Here is an 18,464-nt window from a genome sequence, read left to right as displayed (position 1 = left end):
TATTTCTATAAAATTTTTTTCTGATAGTTAATGCACTCGATAGTATGTTACGATACATACAAAATCATGGCTGACACAGTTTAATATTATTTTCTGCAAAATAGAGATTATCATAAAAAATAAAGAAGCATATGTGTCTTGCGGAATTATTAGCAAAAGAGAAAGAACGACGTCAATTTAATATTATAAAAATATCTTTTAAAAAATTTTTAATATTGTTAATTTATTTTATAATTTTATATAATATTATATGTATTTTATAACATTTTAATATATTCAATTATTTTAACATTTTTTATGTTCTACACACATTTATATATGCCAAATTTATTTAGACACATTTATAATATCGTAAATGTTTCTGTACATACTGTACAAATATTTTATATTTATACGAAAAACTTTATTTCATCGTATCATTAATTAATAGCGCTGTCGATTTCATTTATTTCCCGATGTGTAAGAATGGCGTTTATCCGTTTCTTTATATCTGGCGAAATGAATAAACCGCTTTCAGATATCTCCTTCAATTCTCGAATCTGCATCGCATTCTTTTCCTACAAGAACAACGAAAAATCATGTAACAATTATAAGTGTGCTTTCGCGATTAATTGGGGGCGAGGGTTGAAATTATTTACTTCCTGTTCCGCGATCATGGCCCTTACGCGGGTGAGCTTCTTTCCATTGTCATTCGCTTTTCTTCTCAATCGCCCCAGCTCTTTCAACAATTCCCTCCTCTGCGTCGTCAGCTCGCTTATCCCCGCGCTAATCGTCTCGTTCGGATCTTCGTGACCACCCGATCTCTCTGCGCACGCATCGTAGTTCAGATTTATGTTTTTAAAACGCTCGTGAATATTCTCCTCCTCCCAGCGCACGTTATCCATCACGAACTGCGCTTTCCGCTGCAGTTGTCTCACGTCGCAAATTTCCGTCTCTATGTTCTCGCACTCGTCGCGGCAGCTTTGCAGCGTCGGCTTATAACGATTGATCTCTCTCTCGATCTGACGAAGCTCGCTATTGAAATCGACGCTGTCGATGTCCATTGCTCCGATCTCGCCAGACGCTACGTAAATCGGATTTCAATATTTATTCAAATTTTTATTATTTTTTGTTTAATCAAAAGTAAATTCTTTAAGCGCGACAGCATTATTAAAATAAATTAAAAATTGGAAAATAAGAATAACTGAAAAAATAGCGAAATGAATAAAGCAGTGAAGCTGATCAGGTTTTACTGAAATTTATAGCGCCGAAGCGTTTTATTTGCGAAAAAGACTGATAAGACGATTACCAGCCGGATGACGATCGATACACCCTCCGAAAATCCGATTGAATCCATCGGCGTCCATCTCGGCGTTAATTGCTCGAAGGATTCATAGGTACTCGACAATATGGCGTTCGTAATGTCGGAAAGGTTGGTTTTGCGAAAGCTTGTGTGGTTCGTTCGTATAATTTCACCGTGCGCTAACGCCCTCTTGGAAATATCGCGGCCGAAGTCGAAAGCAGTAAGCCAAATGGACGGTAACGGGGAGGTGCATCTACCGCGCGTTCCGGTGCTTCGACGTCAGAAATTACGTCAGTCATGATCGGTTGCAATTAACTTGCCGTCTCGATTTTCTCCGATAAGTAGTACATTATAAATAATTGCACGTATAACAATTCTACATATTCTACTATATTCCATAAATTACGTACAAGTTATTCCGATACTTAATTCCGAACGCGTAGAACGGGTAGTTATCAACTTGAAGTTTGCTGCGCGTCTCGACGTTGCAATTCACGAGCTTGAAATACTTGAATCCTTAGAACGCGTCGCGGCGGATCGCGGAGTCGAGTCGAGTCCGCGTCGCTACGTATTTCTCGCGATTGTTCGGGAGTAAATCTCGCGCGCGAAGTCGAAATCGCGAGTGTCGTGAAGCGTATTTTATCGGACATTCGTAATTCGTGGGACACCGCGTACGATCGATACGATATCGCCGGTTTCGGAGTCACCGGAGCTGCCTCAGTCGACCCGGACGAGTCCATTGGAATCGTCCTCCATGTTCATTTTCCACGGCGCGGGGAAAGCGGAGAAACGAGGGCGCGATTATTGCCAGGTATGTGCGAACGCATCATTTGATTAATTAACCGGATTATCTATTATCTATTAATTAACCGGTCATCTTCCCGACAATTCGTTGTTTCTTCAAATAGTTTCTGATATTGCGAATAATTTCCGATATTCATTACGACATTCTTAATTTTATCTCGTCGAATAGTGGTATCAATCGCGCTTTCCGCATCCATTTCCTTATTTCTTTTCCTGTAATCATTAAGCTGGTTAAATCTAGATAACGCGAACCGGCCGATAATTACCGCGATTAGCGTGTGTCGCCGATAACGGCGCCGGGCAAGATTCAAACGCGGCTAGGTAACATGGCGTCGGTCGCGCCGTAGCGTTTCCCGCGTAAACCAGCGCTGCGCCGCGATTGGCCGCGCTCGGCCAATGGCTCGGCGTCGCGCGCTCGGCGTCGCGAGATGGCGGCACCGTACGATCATGGTGATCACAACGCACCCGCGATTCGCCATTGCGACGTGATTGCCTATCGAAGTTTCGTTTCGCGTTCGTGCGTGAGAAATCGTCCCGGTGCGTCCCACACGTCGGACTTCCCTGGCCGCGGCCTACGCAAGTGCCAAGTAAGTTGATAATGGCCTTCTGTCGCGTCGTACCCGCGCCGATCCGCCGCCGCCGCCGCCGGCTCGGAGATGCGGAGAGAGTCGCGCACGCTGTAGGGCCCGAGAAACGTCACGCGTCACGGAGGCGCGTCGCTGCGGAGGGATACGCCGCCGACTTGTCTTTTTTTCTTTCCCCGTGAGGGGTTAATCCCGTAATTTCCGCCCGCCGTCGGCGGTCGACGTGTCGGATCGGTCTGTCCCTCCGTCGCGCGCGCGCGCGCGCGCGCGACCGATCGCGAGGCACCGACGATCCGCGACGTCTCAAGCTTCTCTCCTTCTTTCTCTTTAACGCGTAATATTCCGAGCGCGTTTGTACGCCGTCGAGAAGCGAGGTACGTGATCGCCTTTGGAGGTTATACGCCGCGGCAGCGCGGCGCGACGCGACGCGACGCGGCGCGCCACGCCGCGTGAGCGGTCGCACGCGACCGTGGAAGCTCCAAGTCGATATCTCGGGATGTTTCATCATGTTTCACGTTTTCCTCGGGCCGACGGTCTCGCCGTCGAAGATACGGTAATACTCCGATGAAGCGCGGCGGCGTCGGGGAAGCTCCGCCGTCGCGTCGCGCGCTGAAGAACCGCGAATAAATAAATAAAATGCTCGGTCGATTATTCCGCGGCCGAATATAGCAACCGATTCTCGCATCGCGATGTATTTTCCCCCACGAAGATGAATGCTCCGTATTCGGTTGAACCTTCGAACTCCTGTCCCGCATCGTTTACATGGCGAGGTGGCAGGGGGGGGTACGCTGTACCTAATTCGTGGCGTAACGTATTGTTTATTCGCAACGAGAGCTCGATATCTGCGGCGGCGTTATCTCGCGGCGATAAGCGCTCCGAAAGCCCGAATGACGTGCACGACTAACTACGCACGGAAGAATACATGGAGAACCGTGGATAAATATATTTCCTCGGGATTCCCGCGTTGGAGAATCGCGAATTTTTTTTTTAGATTGTAATAATGCTCAGATAATCTCACGAGATGAAGTAGAATTGGGGGATCGCGTGATGCGACGCAGATGTATATTCCGACAAAATGATTAGGTGGAGAGATATTTCCTTTCGACAAATCCACACGTGATTTGTCTCCGTCGAGGAGACAAGCGTTTGTCTCTCGCTAATGATTTCACCATACGATGTGAACAGGCGTAACGAATCATTAGTCTCGGCGATTCGGTGCCAATTCTATTCGGTTTCCTAGAGGTTTCCTCCCGCTTAGAAGCGTGACGCTATTCCCGGCACACTCGGACAGGACGTCCACGTTCTACCGATAAATTTGTATCAAACGCACACATTTTTACGAGCTTGACGTCCATAATCGGGTAACGATTTCGTAGAATCGATAGAAATGTTTTGAATCCGACGAAAAGTAGCATTGTTTTTTTGTCAAAAGACTTTTGTTGATTTTGTACGATAATTTTCAAACGGGCCATCGAGGCCATTGAATGTCGCGAAAGGTCGCGGCATTTTGTGCCCGAAAATTTTACAAAGTATCGAATAACACTTAAAGCCCCGCTTTATATTTGTACGTATGTATTGTACGCCGGTTGATATTAGGACACGCGTCGACGGCTGAAAATTCCCTGGGCAACAATTCTATTAATAGCTCGATCTGGAAGACATTTTTACCTCGCATGCAATCGCCGCAATGGCGAACGACGTGCATTCTCGGCGATATAACCCGAATTCCGTTATCAACTATTTCAAGATATCAGTTATGTTCACGATAATTATGCCACATTAATATGAACGACCGCTGGACTCTAGACTCCGATCGAGTCATGGCTCGGTCACTCGCTCGCTTGGCCTCGTGTCGAATGTAAATTATTACGCGTGAAAATTCAGCGATCGATGCCTGAACGATCGTACGAAATTCCTCGAGTTATCGAGGACGGATAATTAGACGAATCTTTCGAAACTGACTAATTTTTAATTAATTCGGACTTGTTAGATATTCTTGTTAGATATTCATAGATGACGTTTAATTCTTTCTGATGGCGCGCACTTACATCAGTTTGACGATATCTTTCGCCGACCTTTTTCAACTATTCCATTTAAAATTCCACGATTGGATAAAATGAAGGATCGCGGAGTACAACGGGACGGGAGCAGGTCCGAGAGACACGAGCCTCTTGCTTGTATAGGCAGGGGGAGAGGGAGGACGAGAAAAGGGGTGAGGTGAAGAGACGGATAGTTTGGGCTAGGTCAAGCCGAGTTAGGTGGTCCCCGAGTGGCAATCGAGGGGATAAGGGTTCAGGGTGTAGCTCTGCCGTTTCATCCAATTTCTCGACGGCGAGGCCGGTGGCTGGAGGACGGGTTGGGCAGGCGGGCGGGCGGGCGGGCGGGCGGGTAGGCGATGGTTCACCCGTACGGGGGTGGATTTCTCCCGGTCGTCCCTCCCGCCCTCCCTCCTTCCGCCGCTCGACACAATGGCACAACAAAGCGTTACCAGGGTAACTGGCCGGCGGAGCGGTTGCCATCACAAAACTTTCCAACTTGTGATTGCAAACATTAACGTCGCCGCGGCCGGCACACGCGCGCTGCCGTGCGGATTCACACGCACGACACGCCGTTCTCACACGCCCGTCCGGCACGCGAGCGCGCGTGCCTGGGACACGCACTTTGTTGTTTCCACTAAGTGCCGGGTGGAAAACAACGACGGCGGCGTCGGCGGCGTCGGCGGCTGCGGCGCCGCGCACGGGAGGGAGAAGGGAGGACGTCGATGGTCGGTGCTTCTTTGTAAATCGTTATGGTTCAAGGTTTCTTTTTATTACCCGTTTTGTAGGTTGAATTTGTTTTCCCTCGCAGCGGGAGAAGGAAGTGTCAGACCTGATAGCAGGTGCGCGGTACAAAGCTAACGCCCTGTAGCTAACGTCAAATTTTTTCTACGTTAAAGCTTTCATGCCGCGCGAGAGGGTATCTCGCGAGGGAGTTACGAGATACACCGACGTGTATCGATACCACGGTTCGTCGGATTATATCGCCGCTATTGGAAACATTCGTACGTGTTCGAACGCTCGTTTTAAGAACGCTCGAAGTAACGGGCATAGAGATATTATTTTTGCTTAACTCTATCTGTAACGTAAACGGAGACGGGGAAAACCGAGTTAACCGCGATTAGCATTGACTAACAGCTGGAGCGTAAAGTCGAGTGTTGTTACTTCAAACACGTAGGTACGCCGATTCTAGGTCTTGAGAAAACGCGCGGCGCGAGTTACAGTTAGCCTTGATTATTTCGCAGTCTCCAACGCGCGGGTTGGTCTCACGATTTATGCAAAGGGATCGACCGCCGCCGCTGCCGCCGCCGCCGCGGCCGGTCAACCTTGATTACACTTTTATCACTTAAAACAGGTCCGGCACTTTCAGCGCGTAGCAGTCGGCGTAACACTGACATCGCGCGCGCGTAATAACACGTGTACGGCGGCGAATTGACCCAGTTGCGCGTAATTTTACAATCTAGCCTAGCAAGCTTGTGTTTTTATGTTAAACGGATCGTCGTAGGACGACGTCATTCGCGGCCGGCGTCGATTATTTCCCACGCGCGACGTAATCGATACGGGTGGGAGGAGGAGGAGGAGGAGGGGGAGGGAGTTGGGAGGAAGGGAGAGGCAGGATGATGGATGTATTCGTATTATTTGCAATCGCAATTTGCAATGGAGCACTCGTGTCGGCTGAACCCTTTAGGCGCTGCGGTATTTCGGGTCCTCCAGTATCTCGACGGTTCAATGGATATTAAATTGAATTAAAAGGCTGGGAGAGAGAGAAGGTGTACCCTGCATTACGGTCGGATTATTTATTTAGCGGATGTACCGTACACAAACGCGCGGGACCGCCGCTCCGCACCGCGCCGGTGGATTAAGAGACGAGGGAAGAAACGTCTCTCGGATATTTTAGCTTTTCGCGAAAAAAGGCGGAAATTAATGGTTTATTTTATTCACTGCGAAAAGACTCCGCGACTTCAATAAAACGACGAGAAGTTCCGCTATCTCGCGCGCGATGGATGGCGAAACTCTTAATTAGATATCGGCAAAATAGAACTTCCCGCTCGCGTAGATCTCTCTCTCTCTCTCTCTCTCTCTCTCTCTCTCTCTCTCTCTCTCTCTCTCTCTCTCTCTCACGAGCGGAACGAGATATTTTGTTTCCGTAACTAGCGAACTGTGTTTCGTCGAGCGATAAATTAACCATGTAATTCTTAACTCCCTCCTCTCCTCAGTTGATTACGTTCGATTTTCTTCTCTCTGTCTCTCTTTTTCTTAAAATGAGAGAATTATTTACTCACTAATTGATTTAGTTTCGATGCGTTGTGGAACTTGTTATTCCGAATAACTGTAGCGTATTTAGTAATACGTCCCTCCGATTCTTATTTATGATATCCGAGGTATTACTGAGGCAATTACGGGAAATTAAAGTGGCGATAAATGTGGTAAAGCCAAGCCCACGACAGATTATATTTTATTTTTTCACTCGCTCGTGTCCGCAAAGTCATAAATATCCGGCTTTTAATTGAATTTTCCACACGGTGACAATTTGCGAATGCACTCTTCGCAGACCGCGGTGGTAAAACGATACGTGTCATCGATTCGCACACTTTCGTCGCGTTCCAGTTAACCATCTGTTCCGAGGAAAACGGGCGGCTAAAGTAAAGTGAAATCGCTTTGTGCGAATGACACGGAGCTAAAATAGGATAGACTATGTAGTCAACCCGATAAGGTGTTACCTCGACAGCTGTTCAAATTACTCGCTTTATATATTTCGCTATTCCGTTTCCTCTTTGTCTCATCTTTTTTTTTTTTTAATTTATTCGACATCTTCGCTCTTCGAGTCTCCTGATAAATAAGCAAATGCCTCGTCAGATCTCCGCAGAGACTGCGCAACATCTGTGAAGCATTACTTTACGTTCATTTCTATCCTATTTACAATTCCACTTATAAGAATATTAATCAGCGTGCATCTATTTACAATGACTGGCAAGAATTCATTAATAGCACGGATCGCGTGATTGCACATCTATTCGCTGCGCACTATTTGCGTCAGCGCGCGGCGCGGCCAAGCGATATTACCTCCCTATTTAGCTATTCATGTACGAGTCATTGAAAGTCAGAGTGGTTCGAATAATTCACATAATAATGACGCGCATTAATTAACGGTGATCACTTTGTCTTTACTGTCAGAGCTGTCATCCAAAGTCACTCAAAAATTATTATCGAAAATACTCGCGCAGTAATAATTCGCGACATTTACGTTTTAATAGAGATTTGTTGTATTTTTTAATAAACTAATTTCGCGACGCGACGATGCTCGTAATTAGTTCCGCGACGACACGCGGGAGGGTGGAATACGTCTCGAGAGGGATTGCCCAAGAGGATTGCGACAACGCCGACATTCCTCTCGTTGCGTCCCTCTACTGCGGAGTTTCCCTTTTTGAATTTCGCCTCCTCTCACGTTCCTCTGCCTTCTCCTCCTTCTACTTAGCAGTCGTCCCGCCGACTCGTAGTCCTTGGGGCTCCGCATGCACTTTTACGACGGATGGAATGCAGCGGTTGTGCCGCCGTTGCCGCCGGTGTTGATCTATCTAGGTCCTCCTCGCGAGCGCGGCGAATCATGAAACATACACGCATACACACACCGAGCATGACACACGCGCCACGCGTGTGCGTAAGTTCTTCGTCGCTTTTTTCCTTCTTCCTCGCGATGCCGCCTGCCGCCGCTCTTATGGAATTCGCGAGGTTACGAGATTACTCGCCCTGTTAATTCTTGCCTCTCGCAAGTTGCGACGTCGAATGGAATTTTTATCGACGTAGGGAGCACCGCGCCACGCCGTTTTAATTGCGTCGCGTTTCCACTTTCAATCGCGATGTTTTCAAACCGCGCCGTACGGCAGTCTGCGTCCTCAATCTATGCGAATGCACCTCGTAATCGTTCATACCTATTCACCTTTTTACGAGTTTTTATCTGTCGACGCGAAAGTCTTCGCGGGGCCTCTCATAAATGTTTAACAAAGCCGTTGTTGAATAAGCTACTGATTTTGTATCTCATTAATCATGACGTAAGTATGTACAAGCGAGGTATGAGTCAAGTGCGAATTGAAAAGGATTAGTTTGATGTATTGGCAGATGTTTTACAAGCGTGGATAATACGAGAGCGTATAGATAATATTGATAGGATACCGTGATTGCCGTGTTGCTTTGAAACAAAAATCGCCGTCATGTAGGGATTAGCTGAGGGGATTTGAAAGCGGCGTCTGCGATTTCGCGCGTGTGTCCGTCCGTCCGGATTAATACGCCCATGTGGGAGCGCGCTATTAAATCTGATCGTCGCCTCGCCGGCAAAAGAGATTTACGATCCGACGTAATAACTGCAACGTCCAAGGTGCGCTTGGTGCACCGCGAAGAAATTGGTATCGATTCACAGCTGTTTCGTAATTGGCAATCGGGTCCGTTACCGCTACCGCGAGTGCGTAAATATTATTCATTATCCTTATTTCCCTCATTATCGCCCTGTTATTTCTCCATTTCCCATCGTCGTAAAAACGCGCGTAAAGAGAGGGGGCACGTTTGTGAGAAACCGGCATGCGAGATGTATATCGTTTTAAAGCGCTCACCGATTACGTAAGCAGTTAACCATTCGGGCAGGTAAGAGAACTCGAGACTCGGGAATCTCGAGGAAGATCGAGCATCAACGCCTAAGCGCGCGCGCGCTCTCTCGTCTCTCGTCTCTCGTCTCTCGTAACCGAACGTCGAGCCCCGCAACTCGCGTCGTCGGTTTACGTAACGAGTTCACGGCGGGCATACTACGCGGGTCGAATCGCCTGCATGCCAGGTGCTGTTGCTCAAGGTATCTTCTGGGAACTGCCTGTCAGACGAGCCACGTGCAAATCGCGGTTAATGGGTGCGATCGTAAAAAGTCGACGAGTGTCTTTTAGGCTTAATTTGAATTGATAGGCCAATTTGCCACGTCAAACGTGACGTCGGTCTACGGAAGCAGTTTTATAAGGCATACCTCGTCAGAAGTATACGTGTCACTTTAGTCAAATATAATTTTTTTCCCCTATTAATTGTTTAATGCCGATGAAGTTGAATCCCGGATCGATAACGTTTAGTACACGTGCTGTAGTATTGGAAGCATGTTTCTTCGCAGGTTGTCAGGAGAGAATTTGTCGCTTCTATTGTCATTCCGATACACTTTAATTAAACGCTTCCGGTACTGGCGAACGTCTGACCACGTTGTGTTTGAGGCTGATGAATGGAAATGTTTGGCCTTGGATAATTCGTGCAAATATATTCTCGGCTATAATTGCTTTTACGCATTATTAATTAATCAAAGTGATTTAAACGTAATCGAGATGACAATTAAGCGAGCGTGACATGGCTGTAATTTTTAATTATACAGTTTCAATTATACAACGGTTATTAAAAAGATCAATCGTTAAAAGAGTTAATCTAAACTATATTAATCAAGAAAAGTAAAAGTTACTCTTGTTTTACGTGGAATTGATTTATCGATAAATCTGAAGCTCTCGGGAATATTTTTCGGCTTTTTGTGCCTCGAATTCCACACGTGGGCGTTCAGTGTCACGGGCTTGTGATCACGATGCAAATGCGTCCGATGCGAAAGCCTGATCTGACATGTTACACGTGACCTTGAACTTGGCACTGGGTGACCCGTTTGGGAACGCATCCTCCTCTCGCTTTTTGCACGTATGAAACTTTTGCTTTCACCTCTTCTTGCACCGGATTTTCGTTCACGTCATTCTTAATGCACGCGATGCGAGCCGAAGGAAAGAGGAGCGACGGTCCGCCGCAACATCTTTTGACGCAGCTGTATACCGATTGCGATAAACGAGAATAATATTTCTTCGCAGCGCGACAAACGTACATTAGCATGATACTTTCTTCATAAATTTAATAATAGAATCGTAGTGCACATTTCTCTAATTTGCGTTAGAACGCCAGCCAAAAGCTGATAATATAACGCGGCTGTGATATACCCCTTCACTGACTTAATATCAATGGATAGTATTCAATTCACAAGTTAGCGTAGCAGCTGCGGCAGCAAGCGGTGCCAGAGGATTTCTCGGAGTACGACTCTCATTGTTCCGCGTGCGATCTTGGCACGGAAACCAAAAGCAATGCCGCGATAGGCGTGTCCAAAGTGGTACAAATTCTTAGGATTGTACAAGACGCTCGAGCGCCGTACATATCTTCATCGGTGCGCCGCGAAATTTTGTATAAATTCCCGAACATGCGCGTCTTTTTTTTTCTTAATTCCTTCATGAATACCGACTTACGTCGTTTCGTATCGACGATAATCAGAGCTTGTTTCCTAAATGTAGTTTGCGTGATCGCGTGTTATGTTAACTCCAAAGGAGTAATTAAATGGTCAACTCCCGTAGCTATATCTGATCAGGATTTGTCTCTGCTTTTAGATAAGCTGGGTCGCTAGTATTAGTGGAATAGCACCATGGAGTAGCACCATCGTGTCGTAATATTCTGGAAAAAAAAACTTTCCCTCTAAACGGCGTTCATTAAACACTTTTTATTTCAAAGGTTATCTCTCTTGAATGTAAATTATTTTATCTCGCAGCGCGGGACAAGCACAGATAAGAAGTTATATAGTGAAACTGGCGCTTCTTTCGTGACACTTTGTTAAAATAAAGTTACGACAGATATTATAAATAATTATTATTAATAATTATACATTATTTTGTAGTTGAACAATATTTTAACTCAATAATGTTTTTCATTCACGAAGTTTAAACTTGAAACGTTAACGAAGCGTTAACATAGCCAGACGGTACTATCTTGTCATGTCACATAGAATTACATAACTGCAGAGTGAGTACATACATACAACCGGTATGGGAATATATAACAGGCGCTAGAGTGTCCTCGATAGCGCGGTTCCACAATTTCTATCGAAATGCCAAAGTTAATCGATGGGAATGAGATTGCGAGAGTACACACACGCATATATTGGGGACGCTTCGTATCCTCCAGTTATTTTAGTGCTGTTTGCCCTTTTGCCAACTTTACACGTCTTTAAATATAGCGTCTCGATTACCATGTTCTCTCTGTAATGTTCACGATTCGGCCGATAGTCGTGTATACGCTCCGTGCGCATGGATTCAACAACGAACGGGATTCAACAACCGCACTCGTGAGAACAAAAGGCGAATGTCGTAATTGGGAAACATGCCGAAGGATGATCCCGGTGTATTCATTGTACTTCTTACTTCGGATAGAGAAAGGCGAAGTTAGACGGGCTTTAGTTATACGAGACGAGAGATTATATATTGACGGACAAGCACGAATTGTAAAGAATTATGTAACTCAAGTTGAGAAACTCCTTATCTACGATGTCTGTAAATTAAATTGTAAAGTCCCGAGAGGGCGATTAGTCCCGAATTAAAAATGAATCGAATTACGGGAGGAGCGAATCGAAGTGGAATTCTTCGCTGGGAATGGATCCACTCGGCGAAGGGTTAAATTCCCCAGCCCCTCTTTTCGTAGCTTGATCGCACTTGAATAGTCCGGTAGGATATCAGAAGAGAAAAGTATTCTGACTTCTTGCAATGATTCTTCTTCCTTTCTCATCTCTCTTTTCTTCTCGTTTCCTCTCGTTTTTCTCCTTTCCTTGTTATCGATCCGAGTCTACGAATCTGCGAGAGAAAAAGATGTGTCCCATGCATATATTTTAACCCTTAAGTGCGCAGCTTTGCATATATGCAAAGCGACTTTTTGATGCTCCGTGTACTCCCTCTTATGAAATGAAGTTCGAACTGAAAACGCACAGCTTTGCACATCTGTAAAGGGCCTCTAGTCCATCTTTTCTTCCTGGATGGGAAGGCCCAGAAGATTATTTATTTAAAAAATATTTAAAATGCTACGAAAAATTATTTTTAAGGGTTAATCTAAAACTTTACTATTTTTTGCAATGTCCATTCTTATGTCCACTCTTATGATGGAAAATTCTATTTTTTAATGTTTCTGATTTATGTATAAACGGTTCTGATTTATGTACAAAAGCACAGATAATCCTCGATTATTTGCCATAATTTCTGTTTTTAATACCATAGGTATTCGTATATATTTTAGATATCTACGTGAGGCCGCGGATCATAAATCGCTTTTGGTTTATTGAGCGATAAAATAAAAAATTCGATTTAATTTAATCGCAGTGTAATGTTCGCGGTTTAGCAGCAGCGAGATCTCAGGACGAAGATAGCGACGAGGGTCGAGGGACGAAATCGCGCGTCGGTTCCGCATTGCGGTCCACCGTTTACGCGCGATCTTCCATTGGGTCCGCTCGTCTTCGTTCTTCTTATTGCGTGCTTCGCTAAGACTTTCACGAGCCTTTGACGAGTATTCCCCTTCTCGAAGGGGCTCGAACGGGAATAATTCGCGGTGGAAGATAGAGCCGTTCGTGAATTATTAAGACTAACGTGTGCGACTCGCTGCCAGCAACGTGGGGAAGCATCGTCACGGTCATGTGCCGGGGATCCGCAACGTTCAATGTTACATCCAATTGTCGGTTCCGCGACGGACAAATAGAATTTAAAATTTTCTTACGTACTCACTCCCATGCAAGTTAGCGCTTTGTAAAGGATGAGGGAAACTATTTTTAAATCTGTAGAAAGAAAAATCATCTTTCTCAGCGTGCTTGTCTCTCTTTGTAGAACCATGAAAAATGGAATAATTCAACACTACACGATTGATAAGATATTAAATTAAATAATTAGTAAAATATTTTGTATATATATTATTTTGTTCGAAATACTTCTGATTCGGGTGACATCAACGCACGGGCATATCTCGCGCTTGCGTCGCGCATTGACGAGCAGTTTTATATAGGAGCAGTTTTAATAGTATATAGCAGTTTTAAAGGATACGGGTATATCGTTCGACACAGTTGGGCGAGTCATACGGTTTCAGGTCATCCTCCACTTATATCGTCTCTAATTGCGACGCTCATTAACACACATACTAATAATTGCACGTCCTCGTTAAAATTTTTTACAACAGCGCAGTGGCATGCGCTGAACTAATATCTAGCTAGAAAAACTACCAAAGATATATTGTAGAAATACTGTAATATATGGAAAAATCTGATTTTTATTACCGGCTTTGCCATTATTGGCTCAAATGGATCGGGGATGCGTAAACAATGGTAACGTTTTGAATTTTACGGTTGAACCGAAGAAGCTTATAACAAATTCATATTTACGATCTAATGAGTACATCATGAGTACATCGTCCCGCTAAGCTCGCCTTCGCCTCCCACGCGATGCGTCCAGCTCGATGCGTCCAGCTAATTACATTACATCGGCCGCCTACGCGAGCCTTGCGTTTGCGAGACGAAACTACAGTGCGGCGCGGCGACTAGTAATTAGGAGTTCCATTTGAAACGAAAGTTCCCTCCGATCGCGGGAATACCCTGGAAACAAGACGGTTAATAATTTACATTCGTCGGAATCGGGCGTTTTTCATTGCCCCCGTCGATCGATCGTCGTACGCCCGCTGCGCTTGATGTAACACTAAATTACATTGTATCCTTCCTACACGTAACGCGCCGTCCTCCACCTGCGCGTTTAATTTATGATGTGCAACAGCGAGATCACGTGATTTGCAACCGTGTCCGTGTCGCGGCGTGGGAAACGCGTTTCCGTCGAGTAGATCGACTTTTTAGCGGATCGCCTTTTTTTTTTCTACGCCGTCTACACCGACGTCGGCGCCGACGCGACAGCGCAGCGGTGGCGTACTCACGATTACCTGAAAATATTCTCTCATAAATTTTCAAGCGGCCTGAATCCTTGCTCGGGTCGAGTGTGTCACTCGCGAGCCACGTCCTTTGGCAGTAAGTAAATTACTTTGACGGTAAGACTCGCGGCGGCGTTGCAATAGGTAGCGGATGAAAACTTGCCACGCGCTAAAACGACCCAACGACGCAGTAATCCCGCATTAAACGTTGCGCATTTCGCTCGGACGAGAGAGACGCATTAATTTCTTTGAAAAAGAAATAAACTAAACGACACGAGGCGGCGAGCCGTGTCTCTAAATCGTGACCGGCATACTCGTAATAACGTATAATTGTCTGCCCTTATCCGACGGTATTATTTTCTCGCGTATACGACAATTACATAATTTCACGCATCTGTTGTGTCGTGCCTCGTTGAACAGTTACACCCGCTATATGTTTCCATGACGAGCGATGAGAAATATTCTAATGCAAAAGTCTAGTTGGTAAATACGAAAAACGGTAAAGCGAAATTTACTGTTTCGCCGTAAAAGGAGAGACACTTAGGATGATTCAAAGTGATTATCTGTCGTCTCTAATATTTTTCCCCCTCGCAGATTTTTGCGCCTCGTGGTGCGCTCGACTCGGCGAGGAGGATTTCGTGCTGCGTGACACGAACTTAAAGCCGCGGATATGGATGCAAGAGAACGGTGGAGGAGGAGGAGGAGGAGGGAAGGGGGCGAGGGAGAGCTCGGATAGGACTGTGGGAGGGTGAAAAGAGGAGGAATATCAAATATGCTAGGACAGATGCATGGTCCCACAGTAGTTTGCCATTCTTGCCGGTTTCGCTCTTTCCAATACTTGTGTTCCCTCTAAACGTTTTCTCCTCTCCCCGTATTCCTCCTCTTACAATTGCCTCCCCCTTCTAGTCGTTCTCTCTATCCAGCTAGGCCTCTGCCTTCGGTGCTGTCTCCTTCTTATCGTGCGTTTCTCGCGCCTACCTCCCTCGCGAAGCCCTCTCGATCGGCCGTTTTTTTCCTCTTTCTCGCGTAATTATAGTTTCCACTGTTGCATGCACGGACACATATAGTTCATAGCTTGGGGATACTTTTTTTACGACGTTTGCGACGTGGAAAAGTTCACGTTTCAAGAACGCGCGTTTTATTGTCCGTTTTATTTACTTCGCCAGAAATTAATACGATTATGCATCTCTTTTAAATTTTTTAAAGGAAGCAAAATTGAATTTAGGAAATACGCGTATTTAATTTTTTCGCACTGCGAGGTTAAATAAATATAATTAGTTTAAACTATAAATGATAATCGTATGCAGCTGAGATCATCATGCTTATTTCGTTGGCAATAACTTATTTCTTTGGAAATAACGAGATTTCGAGATAATGAGATCTGTAGGTATTTTTGTAAAATGGCGAAGCTCTCACGAGTCTATTACTGTCCCAGAAAGCATCTCGCCTCCTTGGTATGAGGAAAGGAAGGAAGGAAGCAAGCTCGATTTAGTTAGGGCTCAAAATCCGGCTTAATGATTATGACGGGATGGGATACGATCGCTCATACTCCGGGTCTTCAGAATTTATCCTTTGTGGATAATCCGGATTTAAATATTGAACTTGGGCTAGCTTCTTCCGTCTCGCTCGCGTTTACCACCCAGCATGAATTTCCACACGTTGATCTTATAACATCTCTCTTTTCACGTTTGCTTACATCAGTCAAATATTTGTAATCTTCAAAGCACGCCTTCTTTAATGCTTCTTTAATGTTTCATATTGGCACAGAAAAATAGGCGGATTTTATCGCGGAAATTAACGGAAAAGTCCTTAAATTCGACTTAGGGAAAAGTACCTCAACTTACATTCTTTTCTTAGAAGCTGCTCTGGATTAAGTACAAAATTAGTTACATATTTTACAAAGTTTCCTTTAACAGAGATCTATGTTAAGGTTAAGGTAAAGTTGCGTGATATTTGGTTATAATTTTTAAATAATTGCATAACGAAAACGCACGCCACATCTTAATTCTCTTTGCGAAAGCCACGTTTCGAAAGATTAGCCCTGGCAGATTATGGCTCGTGATTTAAGTCGACGATACATCGCCGTGGACGACGATCTTATTTGCGCGAATTTAGATTTATACGGCAGATTTCCGTAAAGTATCGGTACCGTCAGTCGAAAGGACTGACCTTCATTATACCCGCCGAGGCAATTTAGGTGGAGAATAAGCCGCCTCTCGCTTTTCGAGGTGAGAGATTGGGACGGAAACTGGGACGGGCTATCTGCTTTTCCGAACTTTATTATTCCGAAGCGATAAGTCATGCATTTGTAACGAAACAGCAACCGAGTTTTCCGGCAAACGAGACGGAGAAATATCTTCATTCCTCTCGAAGCCTCTCTCTTACCTACCGGCGCTTTCCCGCGGGACCTTTGCAGAGGAATAAACATTTGAAATTCTTTCTCACCGTCCTCCGTTCCGCCGGTACTTTTCGGTGCCGCGGATTCGATCGAAATCCACTTAACTTGCCGTCGTGGTGCGGATTCGATCCCCGAGATTCGTTGTTCGGCCTGATACGCGCGGCCGAGGGAGAGAAAGAAGGCAAGAGGGTGGCGGTAATGGTCGTGGCGGTGGTGGTGTGTACGTGTGTCCGCGTACACGTGTGCGGGCGCTTTCGACGGGCACGGTGAGAGTCGACGTGCCGGGGGTGGAGTGGCGATTAATTATGCAGAAAAGCTGCGATCGATGGAGGAACGTGCACCCTTAAAATATTGATACCACGAACGGTCTCTACTACCATAACCGCTCTCTACTATTCTCTACCCTCGATCTAACAACCGCCGAGGCCGCGGACTCGCAGCGAGGGGGCTGCGCCGCTTTCGCAGACTCTCTCGATTGTTTTATACCTGTAATATCGAATCCACCCGAGTGAAAAGTAATATTCGCCTCGGGTAGTGGGCGGGCGTTCGGAAACCGTCATCTGCTTGCTTTCCGTATTTTATACATGTGCATTGTGCATACCTTATTATTACAGCGGTAGTTTCGTTTTGTTTCGTGATATCAGGCGCAGACGCTTTAAATCTTCATATACGTACGAGGAAATCCCCCCGTTGAATTTGAACGCGATTGTCGAGTAAGCGTCGCCTATCCCACGCGTACCTATCTATCTCGAAGAATCTACCGTAACTAAAAAGACAAAAAAAAAACAATTACTCGCGACTGCGGCTTCGGTTGCGTAAGAATCTAGTAATTCGACATCGGGATCTTCCATTTCTCTTTATTATTATTATTATTATTATTATTATTTGGATGACGAGTCGAGAATTAGCCACAGCTTTTTTTCGCTCGGTATAACCGCGACTAATAACGGTCGCCGGGATAATGTGGAAAGCACAGAGACAGTATCTTCTACGCCACCACTCCCTCTCTCTCCCCGCGACGACGCTAATTGTCCCCGCCGTGAAGTATCCTGAGAGAATTTCCTCTTATTTCGCGAGAGAAGAGTTAATAGGAAAGTTCCGTCCGGGCGAGATTTCCGCCGCGGAACTTCTAAGTTCGTCAATGCCGCGGCACGCCGACGCTGCCGCACGGGGGAACGGGGGATATCGTGGAGGGAGGGGGACAGGCATTTTCACACTTTCCTTCCCCGAAGTTGGAGAAACTCGCCACGAGGAAAGCCCGAAGCCGAGCCTCCCGCATTTTCTGCGGTACATTGAGCGGAACGCCAAGTTCTCACGGTTATACCGTTTCAATCAAAGGAAAGGCGATGCAAATTTTATTCATCTTGAAAGGAATATCTTTTTGTTGGTTATTACTGTTTTTACAATACCTCTGACGTTTTCGTATAATGCAAGTGTAATATTTGAACACCACTGAATCATTACAAAAAAAGGCCTACTTCGTTTTGTTCAAAGTATTGCGAAACGGCTTTTGTACGTAATTGTCGGAGTAGCGTTGCATAGTGTCGCAAAAGTCAATACTGATAAGTAAATTTTATATTCATCGGAAAAGCTGCTTCGGG

The 18,464-nt window shown here is 45.5% G+C and overlaps 2 protein-coding genes across 3 annotated transcripts in view; one reads left to right on the top strand and one right to left on the bottom strand.

Moving 5' to 3' along the window:
- Positions 1 to 307: 307 nt before the first annotated feature.
- Positions 308 to 6,259, bottom strand: LOC139769113 (uncharacterized). The gene is made up of 4 exons (XM_071699899.1): positions 4,719 to 6,259; positions 1,289 to 2,299; positions 639 to 1,063; positions 308 to 557 (listed from the first exon to the last, which is right to left on the bottom strand). Exons 2-4 carry the CDS (start codon positions 1,344 to 1,346, stop codon positions 420 to 422), a joined length of 621 nt encoding a protein of 206 aa, XP_071556000.1. The 5' UTR covers positions 1,347 to 2,299; positions 4,719 to 6,259; the 3' UTR covers positions 308 to 419.
- The window catches only part of Hnrnp-k (Heterogeneous nuclear ribonucleoprotein K), an 83,482-nt gene continuing 67,558 nt past the window's right edge, over positions 2,541 to 18,464 (top strand). The window contains exon 1 of one of the 2 annotated variants that reach the window (XM_071699895.1): positions 2,541 to 2,673. The gene's annotated coding sequence lies outside the window, so the exon portion shown is untranslated. The remainder of the gene's footprint in view (positions 2,674 to 18,464) is intronic. The other variant, XM_071699898.1, reaches the window with a different exon arrangement.

Source organism: Temnothorax nylanderi, unplaced genomic scaffold (assembly GCF_030848795.1).
Source record: "Temnothorax nylanderi isolate EJ_2023f unplaced genomic scaffold, tnyl_v1.0 TNYL_tig0020_pilon, whole genome shotgun sequence".
Classification (NCBI taxonomy): domain Eukaryota; kingdom Metazoa; phylum Arthropoda; class Insecta; order Hymenoptera; family Formicidae; genus Temnothorax; species Temnothorax nylanderi.
Note: the sequence above shows the minus strand (reverse complement) of the source record. Positions and strands in the feature narration are given on the sequence as shown.

Excerpts from the sequence above, each read along its gene's own strand:
- LOC139769113 (XM_071699899.1), bottom strand. The coding sequence starts at position 1,346 with ATGGACGCCGATGGATTCAATCGGATTTTCGGAGGGTGTATCGATCGT. Across the intron at positions 1,064-1,288 it reads TATCGATCGTCATCCGGCTG|CGTCTGGCGAGATCGGAGCA; the intron begins GTAATCGTCTTA and ends CGATTTACGTAG. Across the intron at positions 558-638 it reads CCATGATCGCGGAACAGGAA|GAAAAGAATGCGATGCAGAT; the intron begins GTAAATAATTTC and ends TTGTTCTTGTAG.